At 38.3% G+C, this 24,667-nt stretch overlaps 2 protein-coding genes across 2 annotated transcripts; one reads left to right on the plus strand and one right to left on the minus strand.

The window, feature by feature from the left end:
* The first annotated feature begins 294 nt into the window (after positions 1–294).
* Positions 295–13,806, plus strand: LOC127995775 (cytosolic arginine sensor for mTORC1 subunit 2). Its single transcript, XM_052591898.1, has 9 exons — positions 295–722; positions 4,422–4,492; positions 5,350–5,543; positions 8,763–8,895; positions 9,096–9,219; positions 9,598–9,708; positions 11,117–11,199; positions 11,749–11,843; positions 11,933–13,806. The coding sequence occupies exons 1-9, from the start codon at positions 610–612 to the stop codon at positions 11,996–11,998; spliced, it is 990 nt and encodes a 329-aa protein (XP_052447858.1). The 5' UTR covers positions 295–609; the 3' UTR covers positions 11,999–13,806.
* Positions 13,807–19,330: 5,524 nt separating this feature from the next.
* On the minus strand, positions 19,331–23,310 carry LOC127995791 (neutrophil cytosolic factor 1). The gene is made up of 11 exons (XM_052591899.1): positions 23,143–23,310; positions 22,931–23,011; positions 22,641–22,716; positions 21,703–21,868; positions 21,400–21,461; positions 21,186–21,308; positions 20,557–20,664; positions 20,333–20,450; positions 20,109–20,222; positions 19,813–19,979; positions 19,331–19,717 (listed from the first exon to the last, which is right to left on the minus strand). Exons 1-11 carry the CDS (start codon positions 23,212–23,214, stop codon positions 19,572–19,574), a joined length of 1,233 nt encoding a protein of 410 aa, XP_052447859.1. The 5' UTR covers positions 23,215–23,310; the 3' UTR covers positions 19,331–19,571.
* Between the last annotated feature and the right edge of the window lie 1,357 nt (positions 23,311–24,667).

The following is a 24,667-nucleotide window of genomic DNA, read 5'->3' on the forward strand; positions in this document are numbered from 1 at the left end:
ACAATTTTGTCCTGGGCCCTGTAAATGTAAGAGGTGGCCCTGCCCAAAAAATATAGTAAAAGTTCAGTGGTTTGTTTTTTTGTTTTTAATTTAATGGAGGTATATCTGAAAGAAATGTCGAGTTCATAGCACTCGAATAATATTTTTATATATTTAAGAAAGAAAATAAATGACTAAATTTAAAAAAAATGCGTCTCGATTAACTTTTTGTCACCGAACTACATTTCCCAACACGCACTTCCTGTATCACTCGCCCCGCCCCCTTTTTTGACTGACAGGTTGTTTGTTTCACTGTTTTCAGCAGCTGCTGGCCCATTCCAATCCTTGTCGGAGTGGAAACACGGGGGCCGACAGTCCTCTTCTTTTCTCCCTTCCCGTTTACCTCGTTGTGCTTTCTTTTATTTCACCCTGCTTTACTCTCTTTCTCTCTTTTCCTCGACAGACAACTTTTCCTTTTCTCTCCCCTCCTTTCCGCTCTGTTCGAAGGTTTTAAAGCCTTGCCCATAAGCTATAGTTTATTTATTTATTTATTTGTTCTTTCTCGTTTTATCACAACGGAATAGGCAGTTATACTTTTTTAGATGCACCACAAATGAGAAGACGCAAAAGATGGAGCTGCACATTTTAGAGCACAGTTTAAAAGTAGCAAGTATAGCGAAAGAGGGCATCCAGATTTGCACTCACGGATTAATCAAATTAGCTTTCCTGCCCTCTAAAACAAGGTAAGTAGCTTCACGAATCAAGTTTGCGTTGTGTTAAATCTGTATTGACTGTCCTGTATCTACTGTCTAACGCGGAATTACATTAGCTCACCGCTACGCACCTCTTATGAGGCGCAGATGCAGTTTCAGCACTTTAACGTTTTTCATCCAAATTCCTATCTGCTCCATGTAAGAGCATCCTCAAGCAAGCGGTCATGGGTGTTTTGTTTAGCGGTAATGCTTGTCTGTTCTGTTGCTGAAGTTATTCGACGGTGGAGGGGTGTGTGAACGTGCTCGGGGTTGTTTTTCTTCTCGTGCGGCGGTGTAAATACACGGAGGGGGATGTTGCTTTAAATCCCGCTGCCTGTGATGCTCAATGCACGATCACTTACTTATTCAGCATCACGGCTTTGATAGAGATGAAGGGGCATCCTGATGACTTGATGTGAAGCTTATTTTCCCGGTGCTTTAATCAAAAACTGACCTGTTTTGATCAATTCGACAGAGATCTGTTTGAACTGCTGGTGGAAACCTGTAAACAGCTGGAAGAGGAGGGGAAAGTTGTGGCCTGGACACGATTTGCATGCGTTTGCTGCATAGGCTGCACAGAAATTTGTTTTCTTTTACCACCTTTTGTGTTTGGTAATGCACATTCATTGCCACTGCTAACGTTCTGCAGTTGTTTTCTGTCTCATACTGATGCACCCTCAGATGAGGGTCTTTGTGAAATACCAGCTATTCATAGAAGAGTCCCAAATGCCCCCTTGCTGTGTTCGTGTAAGGAGAGTGTGTGAGCACATCTCCAGTCAGAGGCTGAACCTCAGGGAGAAACATCCTGTTCGGTCATTTAGTCTTGTTAGACTGTGGACACACACACAGAGGCCTCTAGGTAGAGTTAAAGTGGTTAGTAAGGCAGAGGAGGTTGTTTTCATGTCTGCTTAAGTGTCTTGATTAAAATAAATTCAGTGGTTTAAATCTAGGGCCTGATTCCCCTCAGGCCCCTTTTATTTTGCATGTTTACTTGCTCTAAAGTTCAAAAAATCTCATTTTTTGAACGCCAGGACCGTTTACAATGCTTTATTGGGTTTATGCTTCTTAATGGCTGTCATGTTTTGAAAAGGTATAATTGGATTCTAGAGACTGAAATTAAGCTAAACAACAACAACAACAAAAAGTATGCGTGCTAGATATTGGCTTTGACATAAACAGCAGTCGACAGTTAGACATGTTTGAATAGGAAACTTCTCTTTGGAGATCAAAGATGTTTTGTCATGACTCAGAGCCTGGAACAGCAATGGTGACATCACCTCGTATCGAAAGGAAAAATACTGAAAATCGCAAAAGCAACGTCTCAGCAAAAAATATTCAGGGTCTGCCTTCAGAAGCAGGGTTGTTAATTTGCGAATTGAAGATTTATCACTGTAAAGCGCTTTGCAGCTGGGCTGTGTTGAACATCCAGGTTCTGTTTACTGTGACATATCCCTTCAGGGCTTTCTATTGTATTCAGTGCTGTATGTCTTGCCCAGCAGGCCATGAAATCCACTTTAAGAGCTTTTTTTGCATCTGAATGCAATTTCGTGTAGAAATGGCATTTTTGATATGGCGTCTTTTCTGATTTTGAATCTTTAAATTGGTTCTGACTCTCATGCTAGGCCAGGGGATAGGAGGAAACCCTTGTTTTTCTGTCACAGAGGCACAGCTTGAATCTACTTATTTAGTAGCTGTCCGTGAAGTGTCTCAGAGTGATGCCGAATGCACACAACACGAAGGGAGCTCTGGAAATAGCTGCTTACAGTTAGAAACATTGTTGTGCTGGCTCACTGTTTGTCCAGCAAGATAGAGGAAGCAGTTTTTTTTCACACAGGAAGATACAATGAAACAACACAGTTAACCAAATGCAGTGTCACCATTGAAAACAAAACAAAAAGCTATACATATATTGATTGATTATATAATGATTGAGGTTGATTTTTCATTTTCATTTTGGTGTTCACCAAATGTCCGTGTAGTGATGTTTATACAAATAATAATAAATTGTTATTCTGCTCCATTGGCTTTCACTGTATGAGGTTATAGTTGTGTTGTTTTTAGTCTTCAGGTAAGAAGGCTTTATTTCCAGCAATATTACTGGATAAACAGGACCAGCCATCTTGTGATTTCAGGGTTTCTCACCTAAAAAAAGGAGTTGGGAAATAAAAAGTGGTAAATATATTTTTAGATGAACTGCTGGAATCAATAATTATTTGGTTGTGCATTTGAAAATAAGATTCAATGTGAGTGTGTGTCCTCCGAGATGTCAGGAACTGTTTTTAGGAGCACATTTCTGAGCAGAGGCTCTGAGAGAGTGAGTCATCGCCTGTTGAAAATGTACAGTGAAGAGGTTTTGTTGCTCCAAATTAAGGGCATAAGACTTGCCTTTCCTCTGATTATTGCTTTGCTTTTATTTCTCTTCTCAGGACTCAAATTAGTGTAGGTCCATCACTGTATCTCTCTCTCTCTTTTCATTCGGTGACTCCGTGAAGCTGAATGAATTTACTAGTGCTGCAGAAAGGTGGATTTTTATATGGAAAAATAATTCACTCAGTTTCTTATAGTGCTTTATATTATAAAACAATTCAAGAAGTACTTCATTAATACCTTACAAAGACATCTACACTTTAGATACCTTTCTGTACTGCTGTGCTGTGTCATTTAAACGATCCAGTGTCACAGCACCAGAAGTGTCTGATGGCTTGCAAAAATAAAAAATTTCCCCAGCACCACTTAGGCCGTATCAGATAAGATGCTACTTTCCACAGTCAACAAGTCTCCTGCTTTCTCCCCAGAGGCAAAATGATACACTATGTGGGTGGACAGGCCCATAAATAGGGACTGCTCTTACCTGGTGTCTGGAGCTGTTCTGGGTGCATGAGCAGCGTTATGAGCCAGCGGCGGCTGCCTGGCTTTTGTGCAGCTATGTATGTCAGCTTATGTTCGCACTAGCTACTTTCTGCACGGATATATTTTTCTTGTTTTGTCATCATTGGGGAAAGAAATTACACTGTGTGTGAAAGGCTGATAAAATCAGCATTTATTCGAACAACTTTATTCATTATTAAACAATGAATGATTCATTTAGAGCATTTGATAAAAGCTCTTAATTTGATATGATTATGACATCAGGGTGATACAGCTGTCCTCCTGATATTATTAAAAAAAATATATATTGAAATTAAAATTACTTTAGATGGGGGTAAAGGCGTTGTAAAAACCTCTAATTTGTTCATATATATATATATATATATTTGAAGATTATGATTAAGATATTTACACGTATGTATACATAGTGAATGATTCTTTTTGTGTTCATGGTTACACCACTTGACATTTTAGAAACCAATCATTTTTGAGAACGATAAAGACATTTACACTCGCATCAATTCAAGGTGTGTGGATGGAAAAGGATATTTTTACTTCATGGTTACATCATTAATTTACTAGCTAAAGTCTCAATGTCTTTAGATATGAATGTTGCCCCTTTTTTTTTACTCAAAATTAATATCCCTGTCATTCACGTCCTTTCAATAATGTATCAAATTTGAATTCTTGAAATCCCTAAGCCAGAGCAATAGATGTGCATGTTCATAGAAGCTTCTCAGAAATTTGATATTCAATTTAATCATTACTCTGCTACTTCTTGGCTTATAATTTCCATCTCTTTTTTACTTTGCTTGTCTCCAGATGTAAGTTCTTTAGTTTGACCGAAACTCCGGAGGATTACACCATTATCGTGGATGAAGATGGCTTTAAAGGTAGGTCTCGTGGTTACTTTTTTACTAAGAGTGCACTGGGTTTAGTGCAGCGAGGCAAGATTAAGTCATGTAAAGTATCACCTATTCTCTATAATTCCTTCTATCTTGACTCACTGCCAATGTTTGACCACATATTGCTCCATCAGCACCCCCCACTCTCCACATTTCCATTTTGGGTTACTAGAGGCGAAGCTGTCAATGGCTTTGGTTTTGTGGTTGATTGAGTGAATCCATGTCATTACACACTGGTTACCAAGGTGAAACCCGTTTGTAGCTATGGATACCAGAAGCTCTGTGTGCCGAAATGCTTCCAGGTATTTTAAAATCCCTGGAAGTTTGTGGGTTTGTTGGCAGCTTTCTCAGCCATATTTAATCTGGGGAACGATAAAATGACACATGTAAATGGTCGAACATTTTTTTTGTTCATCCCAATCTTCCCCCGTATTTCACATGCTATCGATTTGAAAAGTAATCAAACTAGTTTTTGTTAGCATTTCTTAACTTTGAGACCATTTTAACGTTTTTATCAACAAAATTCAGTGGTCTGTCTTACTCTTCCAAGAAAACAGAACAAAAATATCAGTAACTCCTGTTGCTCTACACAGATTTCTGTACTTTCAGAAAGTCCCTCCCACTGAAGCCTATTGGTTGTTTTACAAAAGCTCTTTGAAATGCACTACCCCAACTTCCTGTTTGAGTAGCAATTACATCAACACAAAAAAAGAAAGCTGTGTCATGATCTCACAGCGTCTATAAAGATTCCAGTCATCAAAGTAACTTTAGGTCAAGTAAAGAGTGGTCCGTATGTACAAAGTCACCTCCATCTCACTTTTTTTTCTTTTCCGTTGTCTGTTTAGAGCTGCCGGAGTCTGAGTATCTCAGCGTGGCCGATGCAACGTGGTTGGCTCTTAATGTGGTGTCCGGGGGCGGGAACGCTGCCAGCTCTCAGCCAATCGGTGTAACGAAAATCGCAAAATCAGTCATCGCCCCACTGGCAGACCATAATATCTCTGTGTTCATGCTGTCTACATACCAGACTGATTTTATATTGGTGAGTGTCACAGATGTTTAGGCTATAGAGAGCAAGAAACAATAGCCTAATTTTAATATTTCCAAAATTACATACTGTTTGCATTTCCACCAGAATTAAGTTTTTTAATCCCGTTATTTTTCTTCAATAAAACAATTGACACACACAAAGAAGCACATGACACCATCATATAGGTAATTCGTATAAAAGCATCATTTATATTTACCACAAAACGAATTTAAGTTTTAATTCTAGATTTTAGTGACACCTAGTTCAGGGGTCATCAATTAGCTGGGTTTCTCCCAGACCGTGAGACAATGGTTTCACCATTTCTACAGTTTAAGTGAGCTGTGCAATCAAACAACAGAGCTGTTCATACCACAAGCACGTACGGTCACAATATTTAATAACTAGCTCCAGAGTTGATGCTTTTAAGCCCCTCGTGTTTCCTGTAAATTGCCCCCCCCCCCCCTAGCTAAAAATGTAAAGCTAAATGCAATTGCATTACTGATTAATAAAATCAAATCTGATCACATGGCTATTTTAACAACAGCAGTTCAGACACGAGCTGCACAAGAACTTGACACTGTAAAAACACTGTAGAAATAAGAATGCAACAGTATAAAGCATTTAACTCAGTCCATTTAACTAAAACAAGTTTGTGTCAAATGAATGGCACCTTCAAACTAAGTTTTATCATCTAGATTTAGAATGATTAGTTTAGCATGTTAAGAGCATTTCATCATAAATCTGGCATTGATCCAAACCTGTTCCTGGAGGGCCAGTGTCCTGCAGAGTTTAGCTCCAGCCCTAATTAAACAAACCTGAACCAGCTAATTAAGGTTTTTAGGGTCACTAGAAAGATCCAGGCAGGTGCGTTAGATCTGGCTGAAGCTAAAATCTACAGGACATTTGTCCACCGAGAGCATCTGACTGTAAAAACAATATGTTAATAGTCTGAATAAAAAGCTGAGCTTACCTTTTTAATATTTCTATCCAATTCGGCTCAACTGATCAAATATTGTAATGTTTTTTGGAGAAATAATCTCGGATACCACAGCTTTGGCTCAATATCTTAATCCTTTGAAACCATTTTTTTTTTCTTCTTTTATAAATGACTACTGCTTGACTACATGGAAATGTATAACTATTCCAATTAAGTATTGTCTGGACAAGGATGTAAAATACAGAGATTGGACCTCTTGTAAATTTAAAGGATTAGTTCATTTCCAAAATAAAAATGATGTCATCATTTACTCATCACCCTCCAAACAGTTGATGGACACCAATGACTTCCACAGAAGGAAAAAAATACTGATGGAAGTCAATGGTGCCTATCAACTGTTCGGATACTATTTTTCAAAATATCTTCTTTTGTGTTCAGCAGAAGAAAGAAACTCATACAGGTTTGGAACAAGTGAAGGGTGGGTAAATGATGAGAGAATTTTCATCCTTGAAGTGAACTACTCCTTTAATCGAACACCCCTGACCTAGATAGAGAGTTTCGTTGCCTCTTGTGTGATTCACTTCACTTTTGTGTAGTACAGTATTGCATAGAATCATCTCTGACTTATTCTGGAGTTTACACTCACTTAGACAATCCTCATTACTTGAACTGTAGGAAATTATGTAAACCCCCACATGAAGAACAAAAAAAAAAAAGGATCAAAAACATGTTATATCATGAGAAAAAGAACTGCAATACTTGACAAACATAAACCAGTCTATTGTGAAAGATTATATGAAAACTAACCCTGTGATTTATATATTTTGAATAAGTGTAATATTAATGGTTAAAATACAGAATCAAAGCTTCTCCATTTCATTGCACTAGTTGAAACTGTCCTTTTATATAAGGACATGGCATTATGTCTAGTTATTGCTGTTAGACGGTCAAACTTTTAAACAATACACACCGTAAATCCTGAGCAAGTCATCACTTCTCCTTTCCGTTAACCAACCCATGTACCATGACCACAGCCAGCTGCTGTCATCTCGGCACATTTCCACTTTGTTTGTGAACAGATTCCCAATCAGTGGTGGTATGTTCACCAGAGCCTGTTTATGAAAATAACAAGAAATGTGGGAGTGATGGTAATCTGGGGGTAGTTATGTAAAGAGGATAACGCCTGTGGATCAGCAGCCGCTTACTGGAATTTACCGGAAAGTTCACGTTCCACACCATCTGCTCCCAGCCAGAGGAATAATCACAGAGCTTTATAGAAAGAGAGGAGAGGACCTGCCTCTGGTGCTGGGCCACTGGAGAGGCCATTTCCTTCTCACCCTCACTCTGTCTTTCGCTCTTGGCCTGGTCACTTACAACTTTAAGAGCAGTTCAGAAATACCCGTCTGTATCCGGCCCATCAGGACTAGAGCACACAGATGTCTCCTTCACTCGGATCACAAAAAAAGTGAAAGAAAATATTGTCGTTGATGTACATTTGTGTTGCCATCTATTTTAATTGTATATAATACATTATTTATAATGACGATGCATATTATACAATATAAATTGTGATGTATTGCCCAGTCCTTGTTGTATCTGTGTGAAATGTTTGCTCTTGTTAAACTATATTTCGTTTTCACATGAGACCGTAATGGTTAGATGTAAACCTTCAAAGAGTTTCAATTCTCTGGAGCTTGTAAAATAGTCCAAGGAAACTGTAGATTCTGTATATGAATAACTGGATGGTTACCCTTGAAGAGTTGTGTGGCGCTCATTTACTGCACCCATCAGGCCCTCACTGAAAAACTGAGTTTCAGCTTAATTGGTTGCTTAATGTATTGTTTTCCTTGTGATGTATTCTGGGTTTGGTAGTGCTGTCTGAAATGCAAATGAACGTACATTTGTGATGGGTTTGAGTCAGCTGGTTTTGGTGACTGAAGGAAATGGCAGAAGCGGAGTCTAAATAATTAAGGGCTTCCACTTGTGCATGTTTGTGTTTCTGTAGATGAGCTGTATTGAACGTTCATACTGTTTTCATATAAACATCTCTGCCGAAAATGCTGAAAAATACGTTTGTGGCTGTACTCTGTTCAGCGTCCTACTGTAGATCTAGCACATCCTGATACCACAGTACATCATGAGTGTATATTATCTAACAAGTTTAGCACTGCCCCCAAACAGTTTGTTTGTTCCCTGGATGAACAACTGAGCTCACTAAATCATCTTGTTGGTAGCTCTCTTATAAGTGTCTTACTAAATGAAAACTAACTTCTCATGTGCGATTCTGTCCATAGGTTCGAGAGAGGGATCTGCCCATGGTCATGCACACACTGTCTTCAGAATTCACTCTGCTGAGGGTGGTCAATGGAGAAACAGTGGCTGCCAACAGTACAGGGGTCACCAATGGTTTTGTCAAGCCTAAACTGGGTAATCATCGGTCATTAGTCTGAGGGTGTGTCGATGCAAGGCGTTTTGTGCATTTGCATTACCAAGTGATGTTGCTGAGACTTAAAGGGACCCAAAAATAATGTTGTATTGTATTGTTGTTTTTTGGTTACCAACAGTTTTTCGACAGAGACACGAGAGGTGGATGTTAATTGTTTTTTTGTTTTGTTTTTTCCCCTCAGTCCCTCGGCCGGTCATTCACCCTCTCTCCAGCCCCAGTAACATGTTCTGCGTTACCAGCCTGGACCCTGACACGCTGCCCTCAGTGGCCACACTGCTCATGGACGTCATGTTCTACTCGGGCGGGTAAGAGCTCCAGGCCGGGCCGCTCCTCCTGGCTCACATATGGCAGTAACCGAGAGCCATCTGCCAGATCTATTAGAGAATGATGATAATACACACAGGTCGCTGTGGGGAGTGCATTATGTGACAACAGGGAAGAAAAGACTGGAGATAAAATGAGCAGGGTGTATTTGTTCAATTTTGCCCTTCCTTATAGTGGCTGAACTTGTTTACTGCTTAGACAGTGGCGTCAGGCCAACAATTAGAGGAAAAGATCAGATCAGAGTTGCCCTCATCGTACCCCTACTCCCATTTCTCACTATTCCTTGTGAAAGCATCAGCTGAGTTGAGCTCTAATGAAGCTTGTGTAATAACAAGAATCCCTGCTGCGCTTCATTACAGAGCGAAAGAGACCGGGGGGCAGAGTGAGGATTCTGGACACATCCGCTTTTTCTCCTTCTCGCTGATCGAGGGCTACATCTCTCTAGTTATGGATGAGCAAACGACCCGGAGGTAAGACAAGCCCTGCATCTAACACACTGTTAATGTCAACGTGAAAACACAATTGATGCCATTTATTTCCCAGGGATGTGATTCTTCCGGATTAATCGGAATTCCGGTTACTTAGGCCTGAAATCACGAACCTCGTGAATCATGCACATTAGTAAAAAAAAAAGGTGGTTTCAAGCATCAAATTAAATTGTAATGATTTCTGAAAGATCATGTGATGCTAAAGACTTAATGCAGAAAATTCAGCTTTGCATCACAGGAATAAATTACATTTTACAATATAGTAACATTTTAAACTTTTTTTTTTTTTTTTTTTGTAATAAAATGAATTTTTAATTAAATAAATGCAGCCTTGGTGAGCAGAATTTTTTTTCAAAATCATTAATAATTGTAATGTTTCCAAACCTTTGGCAAGTGCTTTAATAATGACAATTTTGTTATTACTATTATATTATATTATTTTAATGTATGATTATTAAATGGTGACTTTTACAGGAAAACAGCATGTATTATTAAAATATATATTTTAATGCGCTAATGCGTGGCTTGGGGGCCCGGACAGATTTTCCTGCTTTTTTGTCTCTAACTCATAACATTGCTGTTTCTCAAAACGTACCCCTGGTCTTGTGCATAAATCCTCAGTGCATTTTCTTCCAGCCTCCTGTAACAATTGTATTAAACACCAGTTTATCAAATAATTCCCAATAAATAAATAAATTTCCTTGATCATAATGAAATCACATTAAAGGGATAGTTCACACAAAAATTCAAATTCTGTCCTTTTTTTCTCATGCCATTCCAAACTGATCAGTCTTTTTAATGAATGTAAAAAAAGACTAAAATAAATCTATTAAACATAAAGTGTTTGTGTCTCTTTTGAAGATATGAATCAAACTGATCAATTCATATGGATTACTTTTACCATCTTTTAAAACGTTGAGAATCATCTGAGTTTTGGTTTTGTGGACCGAAATCTCTCAGGTTTCATTAAAAATATCTTCGTTTGGAAGACAAATGAAAGTCTTAAGGGTTTGGAATGACATGAGGGTGAGTAAAAGGTGACCATTTAAAATTTTTGCTAAATACTCCCTTTAACAGAAGTAAAATGGGTTTTTTTTTTAAACGTAATTTACTTAGTCATGTTGTCTCTAAGGAAATGTATACACTGCATGGGTTGTAAGGTGAATTTCTTTGTCTTTTAACTCATTTTAACTTTGTCTGCTGTGGTTTCATGAGAATTTTCAAAACACCACTGTCTTTTAGCGTGAGCATGTTGAATCATCATGTCTTTGTGTGTGTGGCTACAACGGAACTTCCCAGATGAAAAGATTTCTGATTACATGTACAGTATCATCAGTATGATTGTTTTGTTATCACTGCATGTGGTTAACATGATGCTCTTTCCTTTCAGATTTCCAAACAACGTCCTCTTCACCAGCGCTTCAGGAGAGCTTTGGAAAATGGTCCGCATCGGAGGACAACCCTTAGGGTTTGGTGAGTTCAGGCTAAAACTCAAGAGCTAAAACAGCCTGCTGTTACTATGAGAATCACCACAATATCTAGAGACTAGAGTTTGGGGGTTGGTTCTTTTGACTTGGGCCTGTAAACAACCAGCCAGAAGACATTAACAAATGCTAGCATTTGCATTTTAGCATGCAAGTTTTACTTGACTGTAAAAAGGTTAAGGTGCGGTCACATTAACAATGTTTAAGCAAAATTTTTTGAGTAAAAAATAAAAAAAAAAAGATCTATTGTTTAATAGTATAGTGTATGTATGGAGCATAGTCACACATAAGTCACTTTCAGACCAAGCAGCTGTCGGTTGGTCAGTGTGGTGAATCTACATGGGGAATGTCTCACCCTCATGCCAAATCCCCTATTGTGTGGATTTCGATTGAAATGGTTGGGTTTAACCCATGCAAATTCACCAGACAATGGTAAATGTGACCGAACCTTAATGCACACGTACCTCAGTCAACAAATGTGCATTTGAAAGCGTGAAGATTTGGTAACTGAATTTGTAAGTCGTTTGTGTTTCACCAGATGAATGTGGCATTGTGGCTCAGATATCTGAACCACTGGCGACCGCTGACATTCCAGCCTATTATATCAGTACCTTCAAGTTCGATCACGCTCTGGTGAGTTTGAGCACCCACCACTTTCCCGTCACCAAATATTCAGCTGGCAAAGGCGATGTCTAAAACAGCAACATCTTGTGTCCACACAGGTTCCTGAGGAGAACATCCAGAGCGTGATCGGAGCCTTGAGGACCAATGAGAGCACAGGACAGTGATTGGATGGGAGTCCCACGTCCCTGAAAACATTTAGATTTCTAATGTCAAACTCTTAAAAGTGCCAAGAGCTTTCCTGAGGACTGCTTCTGGGGGAGGTTATGGGAGAAGGATCAGAAGGGGAATGGATAAGTGGGGGGGGGGGGCTCTAATCTAGCAGTCAGTATTGAGTAACGACATCACTTTTTTGCAAAAAAGAAAACTAATCCCCACCCACCTCTACAGGGAACCTGCGATGGTGTGATTCCAGTGTTTTTCTTCTCTTCTTTCTCCCCCACCCGTCTTCTTCTTATCCACTCCTCCTCCACACATCATTTTACCATGGCAACAGGGCCTGGACTTTAGCTACCAGTTCTTAAGACGCTGCAAACAACCATTATGTATTAGTGGCAGGGCCTCCTCCTAGAAGACACAGAATGTACTCCAGTGTTTCTCGAGATTTATTTCGTTTTTTCCTGCCCCCTTCTTGTTTCCCCTTGCAGTGCCAAGACTAGGGCATAAACAGGCTCCTTGTCTAAAAACGTGATGTTTCTTGGGATGCAATTTGATGGTTCAGGGTTGTTTTTGTGTTTGTTTGTTTTTTGGCAAAATGGTCCAGTCACAAGTTCAGTCTGTGAGAGAAGCATCTCATGCTCATTTTGTTTAAAGGTTTTGTTTCTTTCCCCTAACCTCAATCCTATATTCATGTTTCAATCCCAAGTTGCTGGGCAATGAATTCGTAGTTGTTGTTGCTGTTTTTGCCTTCAGAGTACAATCAATGTTTTTTTCTGTCTGCCCGACCGAGTTGGCAGTGAACGTGCGCAGAGATTGGAATCAAGGATTCAGGTGAGGTGAAACGGTTTTTGTTCACTTGCACTTGTTCAGGTTATACATCACAAACAAGTACACAAATCGTGCAGTTTACTGTATTCTGTTTTTAAACTCGTTCCAATGAGGACGTCGCTTTTTTATTTCCACCCTAGAGTCGTCGCATGCATGCGATCAGATGAAATGTCTTAGTCTTCACCACTACTCGCTCTTTTGAGTATTTTGCAAAGCTGTCTCTTTATTCACGGAGGAACTGTTTGGGGAAACCTATCATTTGTTGAATGTTAGTTGAGGTCAGGTGTCGCAGACACGCGTTAGTTTAAGGCCTTCAAGCTCCCCTTGTCTGCACTTTATTTAAGGTCTATCTTACAGACCCTACCTCTTCTGATGTGAAATGCAGGGGATGAGTATCTTCCCCCTTGAAGGAGTCTCTTTTTGAAGGGTCACTTGTTGCTCTTTACATAAGAATGGGTGTCTCTTTTTCCACAAGCTTTTCTTCTGTTAGCTTGGAAGCAGAAATTTGCAGAAACCATATATTTATCAGTGTTAAGGGGTGACCTGTGTGTTCTCTGACAATTAAAGACGTCAAAAAATATATTTTTTCAGCTTGCATTGCTTTTAGGATTGATTTTTTAATTGTTACTCTCTCTTTTTTTTTCCCCCTCACTGTTTGAACCGTGTTTTCTTTAGCATACAGTGGGGGTTTACACCATGTGCCAATTGAAGATTTGTTATATGCACAAGTTTCTGAAGATATGACTAAACATCTGTGATTTACAAATGATTTCTGTGGGACGATATTTGCTGAAGCTACGACTTCTAACCACCCATACAAATGATTGATTTGGAGAATTTGATTAAACCAGCTCAGACCCCAGAAAAGGTCATAACCTGATTACTGTTTTTACCTGAACATGAATTTTTCTTTCTGTTTCTTGACACTTTGTGTAGGTCAGAAACTGTCCCTTTATATTTGCACATTAAAGAGGGTGATTTTCAACTATTCCTTTCTTTTTCCTCACAATGTCAATCACTATCAATACAGTTTGGTACAAATAAAGCATGTCCTTGATTCTTAAGGATACAGGAGTTTCAATATAACTTCAAATCAGTTGCTTTTTAATATTTATACATTTTTGCAGCCACCTCAAGCATAATGAAATAGTATATAATATCAATGTGCATTTTTGAATATTTTTATTTAATCCGTTTTTATTTAATATTTTCATCAGCTAGTAATTTGAGCAAAGGTTTTATAATTTTATTTTATAATAAAACAGTTTGTTGATTTTTTTAGCCTATTGACAATTTAGTGTGCTTTTAACAAGAAAAGCAGATCTAGAAACAGCACAGATAATGTGGCTTTGAACATACAGTGTCCACTTCAAGTGATGACGATGTGACAAAACATTGAGGAAACTTCCAAAGTGTCCAACTAATCAACATAAGATTCAATAAGAGGTCTTGAGTTATTTAGGTGTCAGACCCATGTCTATTTTTGAGGTCAGCACTGTCAACAGCAGAGGTGTCCCATTTCCTTATTACCTTAAACACAGTCTTGGCTTGCTCGATTCAGTGTGACATGAAGACTCCTTAGTGAGGGCCTTTATTTCTCCAGAACCTTTGGACTTGTTAATAAAACGTGGCATGCTGATGGTGTTCGCTGAAGTGCCAGAAAAATAGGCCAGATCTGCCATAACAGTCTCTCATATGATCGATTTAACCAGCGCCACCATGTGGTCAACACCACAGGCAACATCCATCACGTGGCCTGGCACTGTCACCTAAAGCAAGTGACAGTCATTAGCATAAAGAAAACAGGTTAACATATACCTAGTATAGCTCTGTCAATTTAAGAAGTTAATTTACTATAGAAGTATAAATCATTCAGTGCTTTCACCTGCTAAAATAATGCAAGGTACTGGAATTGTAAGCTTATATGGGAGCTTTTCTCAAAATATTATATGTGATTAGCTGTGATGCATATGAATAATCAAACAGCGTTTTACCTAACTGCATTGTTTGCAAAACCAACTGACAAGCTCTGAAATCCGCACTTTTTCATGTTGAAAGAAAGAAAACAATGTTGTTGGCTTCTTACCCTCCTTGGAAAATACTGGTCATCATGTTTCCCAACGCTGAGACATCCTCTAACATTCTTACCCCAAACAAACAGCTCACCTCGATCTGAAAACAATATTCATGTAGAAACAATCTTCAGCCATCTATTTACATGGATGTTGGCCAGGAAGCAGACTGGATTTAATAACAACATGGTTGTGTAAGCATTTGTAGCAGGTGTTTTCAGGAGAAAGAACATTAACACTTAATATATTTCATAAGAGCACATTTAAAATCTCTCAAAACACTTGATCATACTCCGTACAACAACAGTTAATATATCGAGTCAATGCAAATGCTAAGTAATAATGTTCATTGTTGTAGTTTACCTGTGATAGCTGCAAAGTGAGTCCACAGCAGATGGACTACACTTTCACTGTAGGGCTGAACTCTGACCTCCCAAAAAATGTGGCTGGCACTCTTTCTGGGATTGCAGACTCTGAAAGTTTCTGGCCCTTTCCCAGGATCCCAAAACCCCAAACAAACACCTCTCCTTCCTCTACAGAGATTGAGATTGCTGTTGTTTTGGTATATATATACCTGAATGCAACACATTTGCATTTTCAGTCTTTTATGGGTTACTAGCTGCTACCTTGGCATGCCAGACAACACAGAATTGATTTTGATTATTTTTATTTTCAAATGATTCTTTTCATATATTTATGATTTAGATAAGTAGCTTTTTCCTCAACTTATAAACCCCAGTTTTAGGAAGACCAGCCTAGCATATTAGCATCAGGATTATTATTGTTAACTACAACCACAGCAAAACATTTTCATAACTTAAAATCAAATATAAACTAATATTATTTCAGCTAGTTGCAATGACAATATTTGACATTCTTGTTTAGCTTAAATAACAGGGTATTTCATCATACTATTTTTCAGAGAGCAGCACAGTGGTTGGATTGTTTTGCCTGAATAGGACTGTAATCTTACCGTTCAGGACAGCCACCTGTGTTCCTGTCGGACTCGACCCACACCCCTCAGGGCCAGCAGTCGTGGAGAGCTAATCTTTACAAATGAGCTGCACAGCCTGTCATTGTCAGTGCATTGGCCTTTTTACATACAAAGTTCCTTATTCGTGTCAATTCTATGACGGTGAACCATTGGTTCAATCATTTTTTATATTTGTTTGCCAGTTGTGCTCTTTACCGGTCTGGCCTCAGTGACAACCACAAACCTGCACATCTGTGGACACAGCCAAACTACAGTCTCCGTATGTGGCCACCTGCTGAACTTTGACCCCAGCCAGATCTCCTCTGACGGACCAGACCCGAATCCTGAGGGAAGGGTCACATGGTCTGATGTGTACAAGTATCAGCCATGAGTCACCGAGTGTTGTCTTGGATACATTTTTTCGGAAAATGCCTTGTGGCAAGGAGTGGAACAAAAAGAGACAGAGATAATCACACACAGATGGTGAAACAAACCTGTTTGTCCGTCCGCGCCCCACCCACAGGCATACACTGAGCCTCTGTTAGAAACAGACTGTGATCCTGCCCACAAGCCACCTACAGGATGAGAGGAGCAGGACAGATTCAGACACTCACAAAAAAAGGCCTTGCCTATAAATCATACTTTGCATAGGGAAAAATTGCCACTGTAGGCAACAGAGGAAAAGGACAGCCATTTTCAAACACAAGTTCAATTAAAGAAGCTTCAGCCATATGCTCAGAAAGATTACTAGCAAATTAAACCAGAGTACACACCATGCTCTACTTGGGGAGAAAAAAAAAGGTTCATATTTGAGTTGATAGTTTAGCCACCACTAAATAATGGTGAAGAACACTGGGCTTATATTGCTGAAGGACAAACCTGTACACTTCATCCTCCACAATCTTCCTCCCACACTGCCATAAGCATTATTACCCATGCTGAAAACTGATGAGAGAGAAAGAGAGACATGAAGGACTCCTCACACTAGAGCAGTATGATTTGATTTGAGTCGAAACCAATATCTAATCCATCCAAATGATTCCTTTTCCTTCTGATTCATCTACTGTTCATAGAATCGGAGCACATGTAACTACAACTTTAATACTTCTGAGAAGACCCAACTTCACAGAAAAGCGCTCTCTAATGACAAGAAATCTCAGATATGACGAAGCAGACAGTGTTTGCTGACCGCTCTCAGAGTCTGTGACCACCTGAGACCTGCAGCATTCATGTCTCCTGAGGGTTCACCAGTGGAAGAGACACTGGAGACTGCTCCAGGACATAGTCTGAACTCTTATCTGCAAACACAAGGCAAAGGAGCTGAATTAGGAGTGCCCTTGAGGAAGAGGTGGTTTATTAATAGTTGTAATGGTTCCAGTAGATAAGCAGCTCATTCCTTCAAAGAGGAACTGAGTGGATCATCAACATCAGCCACTATCCCATGTTCAATAGGAAGTGCTGAAGAGCACTTTCACATTAGTTACCATCAGAGAAGAAACATTTTACTGCAACGACCCTACTTCCCTAACAATAATTTTTTTTTTTTAAGAACCATGCAAATAATGTGTTGATTACTCCAAACCCCTGGAACTTGTTTGTTAGGGTAGTTTTCATCAAGAGCACATGAGTTACTGACAGGACTGCGATGGTGTTTTGGAGGTTTCTTACGTTGGTCGTGTTGAGTACGTTGAAATCCCAGCTGGGAGTCTTTGTTAAGGCCATTGCCCCACAGTTTGGTCAGATCTTTGCTATTACATGCCAGTAAGGTGAAACCATATCCACATGCTGCTGAGTTTGTTTATTTAGGGAAGAACATCACCTTCTGTTCAGTGGAGCTAAGGTGTGAGCTGATACTTCCTGGGCTTTTTTCTGCCACTGTCCGGCACTACAAAGCTTGTGATCCCTAAAGCCCCACACAAACACCTTCCCTGGAGACAAACATACTGGAACACAGGTGTTTCATCTCGCTGCTCCCGCTTTCTTGGGGCACTAAATGTTCGAGTGGTAGAGACCCAGGTGAAAACCACGATGGGCACAGGAACAAATGTTGATTAAAGCCATTATGACAGTCACCTGCATAATATACAAAATTACTACATAAACTCTGAAATATTTTATACCCATACAGAATATTAATATAATTAAGAGGATTATCCAACTATGGTATAAGCATGGCCTTAAATGTTTTTTTTTTTTTTTTTTTTTTTTTTTTTTACATATGCCATAGTAATTCTATATCTGTTATTCTCTTAAGCACTTTGGAGAAGCACATTAATACCATATATACTACTAACATGGCTTTTGGACACAATAAGACTCAGAGCAGGGATGGAAATCTTCGGTTCTGGATGGACACTGTCCTGCAGAGTTAAGCTCACAGGGGTGTTTAATTAGGGTTTGAGCTAAATTCTGCAGGACAATGTGCCTCCAGGACCAAAGTACTATATGATACCATAGCATACTGTACTATATTTTGTTTAGAGGATCTCTCAATACTCACACTCATTGATCAAAAAATCCTCTATAATATATTTATAAAACCGTTTCAAATATTTCTTATCACATAATATAATTCACACATGAGCATGTCCTTTACTCTGCAAACTGGCTCGGCGTCTGAAATTAAAGATACAGTTATATAATGTGAAATACGTCTACTGTGTGTTTTATGATGCTCATGTTTTCTTCGGAGGCGGTCATGACGGCGCTGACGCAAGACGTACAGACGTGCAGTGATGCGAATTTCGGATCAATTCACTGACTCGGATCTTTGAATCTCGCTCGGCTTAAATGAACGAGTCCTTTTTCAAGTCATTTCGTTCATGTCAGCAGAGTATAAATAAAATGTTACATGTTTCAGAACGAATAACTCGGGAGGTGAACTAATCATTTTTGTTTCCTGTTCTGATGTCAACGCGAAATGAACGAATCCCGCGCTGAGACAACTCGTAGTTCCTGAGTCATATTAAAGAATCATTCAAAAAGAACGAATCGTTCAAGAACGACCCATCACTATTAATGGTCGCAATAAACGGTAGGGGACGTACGTTTCCCGTTTCAATTACATTCGAGTAACTTCTGTTATTCGTTCATTTCTTCACTGAACACAAAGAAAAGTTTAGCAAGAGTACATTGCTATTACCGTTTTTTTATGCAACTTAATTCTTTGAAATATCTGTAAGAGTAGGAGTAGTTAGTAGCTTAAGTGTGAACAGATGTACTTACAGAAAGTATAAAAATTTCAATGAAACTACCATTGGTTTTTGGAAAGGAACTTTGGTAGTACATTGGAAGTACCATGGTTGGTATGTAGTAAATTAATATGACATTTCCATCTGATGCCATGGTACTGCCACAATATTGTTTGTAGGTAATTTTAGCATATGAATATGTTTATCATGTACTGATATTACTATCTGACCATATCACAGCACCGAGGGAAATTTTTCATGACATATCACCATGCATTTGATTTATATGGTTTATTTACTTATTTGTCACTGTTTACAAAAACATCAACAATAGAGACATAAACTAAATGCATACTGGAATATATATAGCTGGCTTGAGGACATAAACAAAATGTCATACACATAGCTTATAACAGGTTCTGGCCTAAGCAGGAATGAACAGAGCATTTGTTTAAACAAGTATCCGAATGCCTGTGACCATTTTTAACAGATTCAAGTTGAGATTTAACACGTCGCTTCAGTTGGCCTCATGTATGCTGACTCTCTTGCATGTGTTCTCAGTGCAGCGCTCCAGAATGAGCTGAGGACTGGGCCGAGGAGGAATGACGGGAACACTTTCATCCTGATCTTCTGCTTGAGGAGAGCCTGAGTTTGCAATGTTCTCTACAGAAACAGAAACAGAATACATTTTAAGCAACAAAACAAAAACAAAAATTATCCTGCTTTGTGAAAAAAACATAGATATGGAGAATGCACACCTCTGTTTGTCTTCCTCTCCTGCAGTGGAGATCGTGTCCCATTCCTGGATTGGGAGTTCAGTTTTCCTCGCTGCTGTAAGTACCTTCGGCTCTGTCTTCGATAGGTGTCCTGAGTGATTCGCTGGCGTCCCTTAGCGTGGATGCTCTGGGCGTTGCGTATGGTAGACCTGTTGGCCAAAATAAATAGGAGAAAAACAAAACGTTTGAATCTGATATTTTCTAATTGGGATCAATCTAAGTGTTCAGTCATTGTTAACTCAATATGTGCTGCGCTTCGTAGACACATTGCTCTATACCTTCTTGGTGGTGGTGTTGCTCTTCTGACCACGTCCTTCTCCGCATCCACCTCTTTCCTCTCTCCAGTCCTGCACAGGAATATGGATGGGTAGAAGCCCGTATCTTCTCCTTTCCTGTATAAGACATTTGGGAATCTGATTTGATTATGACTCATCAAATGACTGCAAGCATTTCGATTGTTTCAAAACACCATCGGGTTCAATTTAGAGAGGATGACTCATACCTGACCACCCACCACCCATCAAGAAGTTTATGGATGACCTCGATCGTCTCTCCTGCCTCGAGAGTCAACTCATCCTCTTCCACAGCTTTATACCCTTTAGTGGTTTTGTAGAGCTCTCCTGGTGTGGGTAAATATCATCAGTACAATCCGAACAGCATAATTAATAACTCCCTAGATAGTGTTGTGCATCTCGTATCAGTGGCAGTATTGCAATACACACTGACCTGTGTAATTAGGCTCTGGTTCGTCTGAATCATCTGCTCCATCCAGAGGCTCTAAGTATGAAGCTGGCACCCAGCCTCTCCTGGACTCACACTGACAAAACCACCAGCCTGTAAACATCAGATCACACCACACATCAGACCTGCTTTACCCTTTACTGATATTCCAGAATCTGTGGAAAGAGAGCTAAGTGAGCCTGAGGGGTTGTGCAATTCAAGATTGTTCTTACAATTCAACATGTATTATCTGTAAATCATGTAATGTATCATGTAAATAACTATTTTTATTATATAAAAGTGTTATCAACATCATAATTTTATCATAATCAATGTTGAAAACAGTAGTGTTGCTTAATGATCGTATTTGATGAATAGAAAGTTTAACATTGTAATTTAATTTAAATAAATACTTTGTAACAAATATTTAGTAGAAATGTATTTACTGTCACTTTTGATCAAATTATTCTATACATTTCTTTATATAGTAATGCATATAGTAATTATATATTATTGTATATAATTTACAATTAAATTTTGATTGTATTTAATTAAAACAATGATATTTTGCATTACAATTATTAATAATAGATTAAATAATTTTTGAATGCAGCCACATTTCACTTCCTGCTCACCATTTGGGCTTTTTTCCACAATGTCCACCATGTCTCCCATCTTTAGAGAGAGCTCATACTTTGAGCTCTTGCTGTAGTCTGCGATCACTCTGTAGCTTTCGAGCATGATGGGCCCGGTGATTTCTGCACAAAGAACACCAGCTATAAAATCCTGCTGGGAAATAGCATAAGGCATTTGCGGATAGATTGTATCAAAGGGAGAATTTGTTCTTACCTGATGTGGTGTTGCCCCGTGCTCTGTTTGTGGACATAATGAAGGTCTCATTTCTTTTGTATCTACAGAAAGACAAAAGTAAAACATCATGATTCTTGTAAATATTGTATTCTGTAGCAAAAAGCACAGTTGAAGTTTTTTATTATTATTTTTGGGCTTGCTAATTTATGTAGGGGCATGATCTGTGAACATCATATGCAGGATTTGAACATGGATTGTTATAACGACTATGGCTCAAAGCATCTGAGCATGTGCATAACCACAAAGCCACAGCCCCAGCTAACTTTAACCAGACAGACTTACGGGTGCGGTGCTGGTGGAGTTTCATCTTCAGCCCGCATTTTGAAGAAGTCACATACAAGATGACAGCGGGAGATCTTAGGAGGCAGGTTGAGAAGAGAATGAAAGTATTCGGCAAGAGTCACCTGCCTCGTCTCTGTCGTCTTCTGATTGTCAAGCCATTTGGGAGCTGAGAGAGATTAATGACAGTTTGTGAGCTGGAACATGACACTTTTATTGTCTTAATGCAGGCAACTTTATAGTATTGTTGTGATGTGCAAACTATTTTGACTTTATGATTCCAATATTTATTTTGCCTGCTATAACGGAGTACATTTGAATGGCTGCATTTGACATATTTCGTTATTCTTTTCATTTCACTTTTATTATATATGTTTGTATATTATATAAACTACCACTACACCGCACTACACACTGAGTTTTGTCACAAGTGTGAGAAATCCTTCTCTCTACTTGCGGACAACTCTGTGGTATGGTCATGTTGCACAAACTCTTGTGACCCCATGGTTACAATATCTCTTTAACTTGCATGCAAGCCTGGAAAGTCCAAAGAAAACACTTATCAGCAAGTCCCAATATCAGAAAATAATTTGCAGAACTGAAACTCAAACTCAAAAAACCCCAAAACAAGAAGGCATGGTATGCAAATAGAATAGATTTAACATTATGTGCCATGTACCTTTTATGACTTCTCAGTTAATAAACTGATATGCTTGACAATAAGCAGATGTTTCCTCTTCACATAGGACCACTGAGAACCAAAAGCTTTTTCTGTATTGTCTGAACAATGAAACTATCACATTACGTCGACTCATGTATTGCTTGACGCAAGTCTGTAGATCCTGTTAACTTCGCAAATCGTTTAGGATATGTGGTTTTATTCTTTCTGAAAGTGGATCAAATGATCTGAAGATCTGTGCTTTAGTCACACAAGAATTTACCTGGTAATGTGGGAATGATTCTGTCATTGCCGTCAATGTCTCCTGCCTCAATTGGGAACATTTCCTTCAAAGCTTTCTGTAAAAAAGAAATTTTATATATAATATATATATATATATTTCATTTATGTTGCAGTCTGATTTTAGGCTATGTTTTTTTTTTTATACAAATATGACAGCGTGATTAGAAATATAGGAAAGGCTTGCAGTAATGAAAATGAAATCAGGTAGGGAAAGGAAAGTGCAACACTTTACTATACTTTCAATCGTAGAGAACTGAAAACGAGACTTACATGAAATGTATGGATTTCTGGATAGCGTCTGTACACCAGCTTTTCAGATTGATCACTCCACTTAACCATGAGCATGTACACCTTTAGTACAGGAAATGAAATTGAAACGATTGTATTGTTCTATACCTAAAAACATTCCTTGTTTAATGTGTATACTGTACAGTATCTATCCTTATCTTGCTATTTCACCATTTTTAGAGTAGCTTACTTACATAGTGCTGGCTGGGGAAGAATCGTTTCTCGAAGCCTAACAGTTCCACGTGTCTCACGTACGATTCAGCCATCCTGCACGACACAGCTGAAGGGATGTTAAGAGAGTGTGCTTGGCTCTTATGATCACCTGTGGTTTATGGAGATTTTATAGACTATTACAGTGGGAGGCGCAACCACTCGAGCACTTCCTATTCCCCTCATGGCCATCGCAACCTGATGATGAAATACAGATAGGAGACTCCAGAATTAGTTATGTGTGTAACATTTGACTTTAAGTGTATTTCACTTTATTTCTGTGTGATAATTAACATATTTTGGCTGATAAAGAATATATTGCCACTGCAAACTATTTTGCATGATACACAATAGTAAATATTTCAATTGATAAATATGAAGGAAAATAGTAAATTACTTTAATCGGTCAACCAATCAAAGTAAATTAAGAAAGAAACTAGACAGATAATGAGTAAAGACCAACAAGCCCAGCCTAAGAACAACTATAAAACAATTTAGGAGCCATCTTTAAATGCAGGAAGACAAACATAAAGACTTTGCAGGTATACAGTGAACACATGTTCAGCAGAAGAAAGAAACTTTGGAACAACTTGAAGGTGAGTAAATGATGACAAAAAGTTCATTTTTTGGGTGAACTATCCCTTTAAAATGATTGTTAAAGACAGATCTATAAATATGTATATATTTCAACATATTATGTTTTAAAGAGAGCTGGAATAACCTCTTCAAATATGTCATTGTTTAGTTTTTTCATAGTTTAGGTCATTGTTGGCCTACAGTTAAGGCAGGCATTTTCTATGAACAGTTCCTCACGTTCACATCTTTGTTTTTAGAGGTACTTGTTTACCAAAAAAGAGAAGGAAGGTAGTGTAAAAACAAACTCCTTTTCAAGCTGTCGACTTATTTCCTCTTTTTGATCATCAAATTGCTTTGTAGTTAGATATCACTGAATATTGCTGGAAACAGGCATGACTGTTATGTTGAAACACCACAATACTTCCTAAATCAGTTTATAAAAGCTTCATAACCATTTTCATATTTACTTTCTTATAGTGTCAGAGTTTCTCAAGCTAGAAGATTTCACAGGGGATTTTGGAAGATCTGTGATGACATGTAACCACAAACCATAAAATGCAAAGAAGTTGCTGTTTTCAAAAATATTCAAATATTATAATAGAGTTTTATTCACTTTTTATTCACATACATTGGTCTTTATACATACTATTATATTGCAGCATTTATAATTTAGATTTTTATAATTATATTTATGAGGGGATAATTTGTGGGTAATTGATATCAAACAGTTAAAAAACACCTAAATTAATAAAAAGAAAATTTAACTTAAAAACACAATAGACATCAATTTGTCACTGTAGGTATATTTATTATGAATTAACATATTGTATTTTATATAACATTTGTTTCTAAAAATGCAGTCATTTTAAGTTATTTTCAGCTTTTGAGGCATATATATAAAAAAAGAAACAAAATTAAAAAATTCATCAATAT

This window comes from Carassius gibelio, chromosome A5, assembly GCF_023724105.1.
Source record: "Carassius gibelio isolate Cgi1373 ecotype wild population from Czech Republic chromosome A5, carGib1.2-hapl.c, whole genome shotgun sequence".
NCBI lineage: Eukaryota > Metazoa > Chordata > Actinopteri > Cypriniformes > Cyprinidae > Carassius > Carassius gibelio.

What these genes read in the sequence shown, in the direction of transcription:
- LOC127995791 (XM_052591899.1), bottom strand. Translation starts at nt 23,214, where the DNA reads ATGGCTGAATCGTACGTGAGACACGTGGAACTGTTAGGCTTCGAGAAA. An exon ending in TCTTCCCCAGCCAGCACTAT is followed by an intron (nt 23,012 to 23,142) that starts GTAAGTAAGCTA and finishes CCTGTACTAAAG; the next exon opens with GTGTACATGCTCATGGTTAA. An exon ending in ACTCCACCAGCACCGCACCC is followed by an intron (nt 21,462 to 21,702) that starts GTAAGTCTGTCT and finishes GTCTTTCTGTAG; the next exon opens with ATACAAAAGAAATGAGACCT.
- LOC127995775 (XM_052591898.1), top strand. Translation starts at nt 610, where the DNA reads ATGGAGCTGCACATTTTAGAGCACAGTTTAAAAGTAGCAAGTATAGCG. An exon ending in AGGACAACCCTTAGGGTTTG is followed by an intron (nt 11,200 to 11,748) that starts GTGAGTTCAGGC and finishes GTGTTTCACCAG; the next exon opens with ATGAATGTGGCATTGTGGCT. An exon ending in TCAAGTTCGATCACGCTCTG is followed by an intron (nt 11,844 to 11,932) that starts GTGAGTTTGAGC and finishes GTGTCCACACAG; the next exon opens with GTTCCTGAGGAGAACATCCA.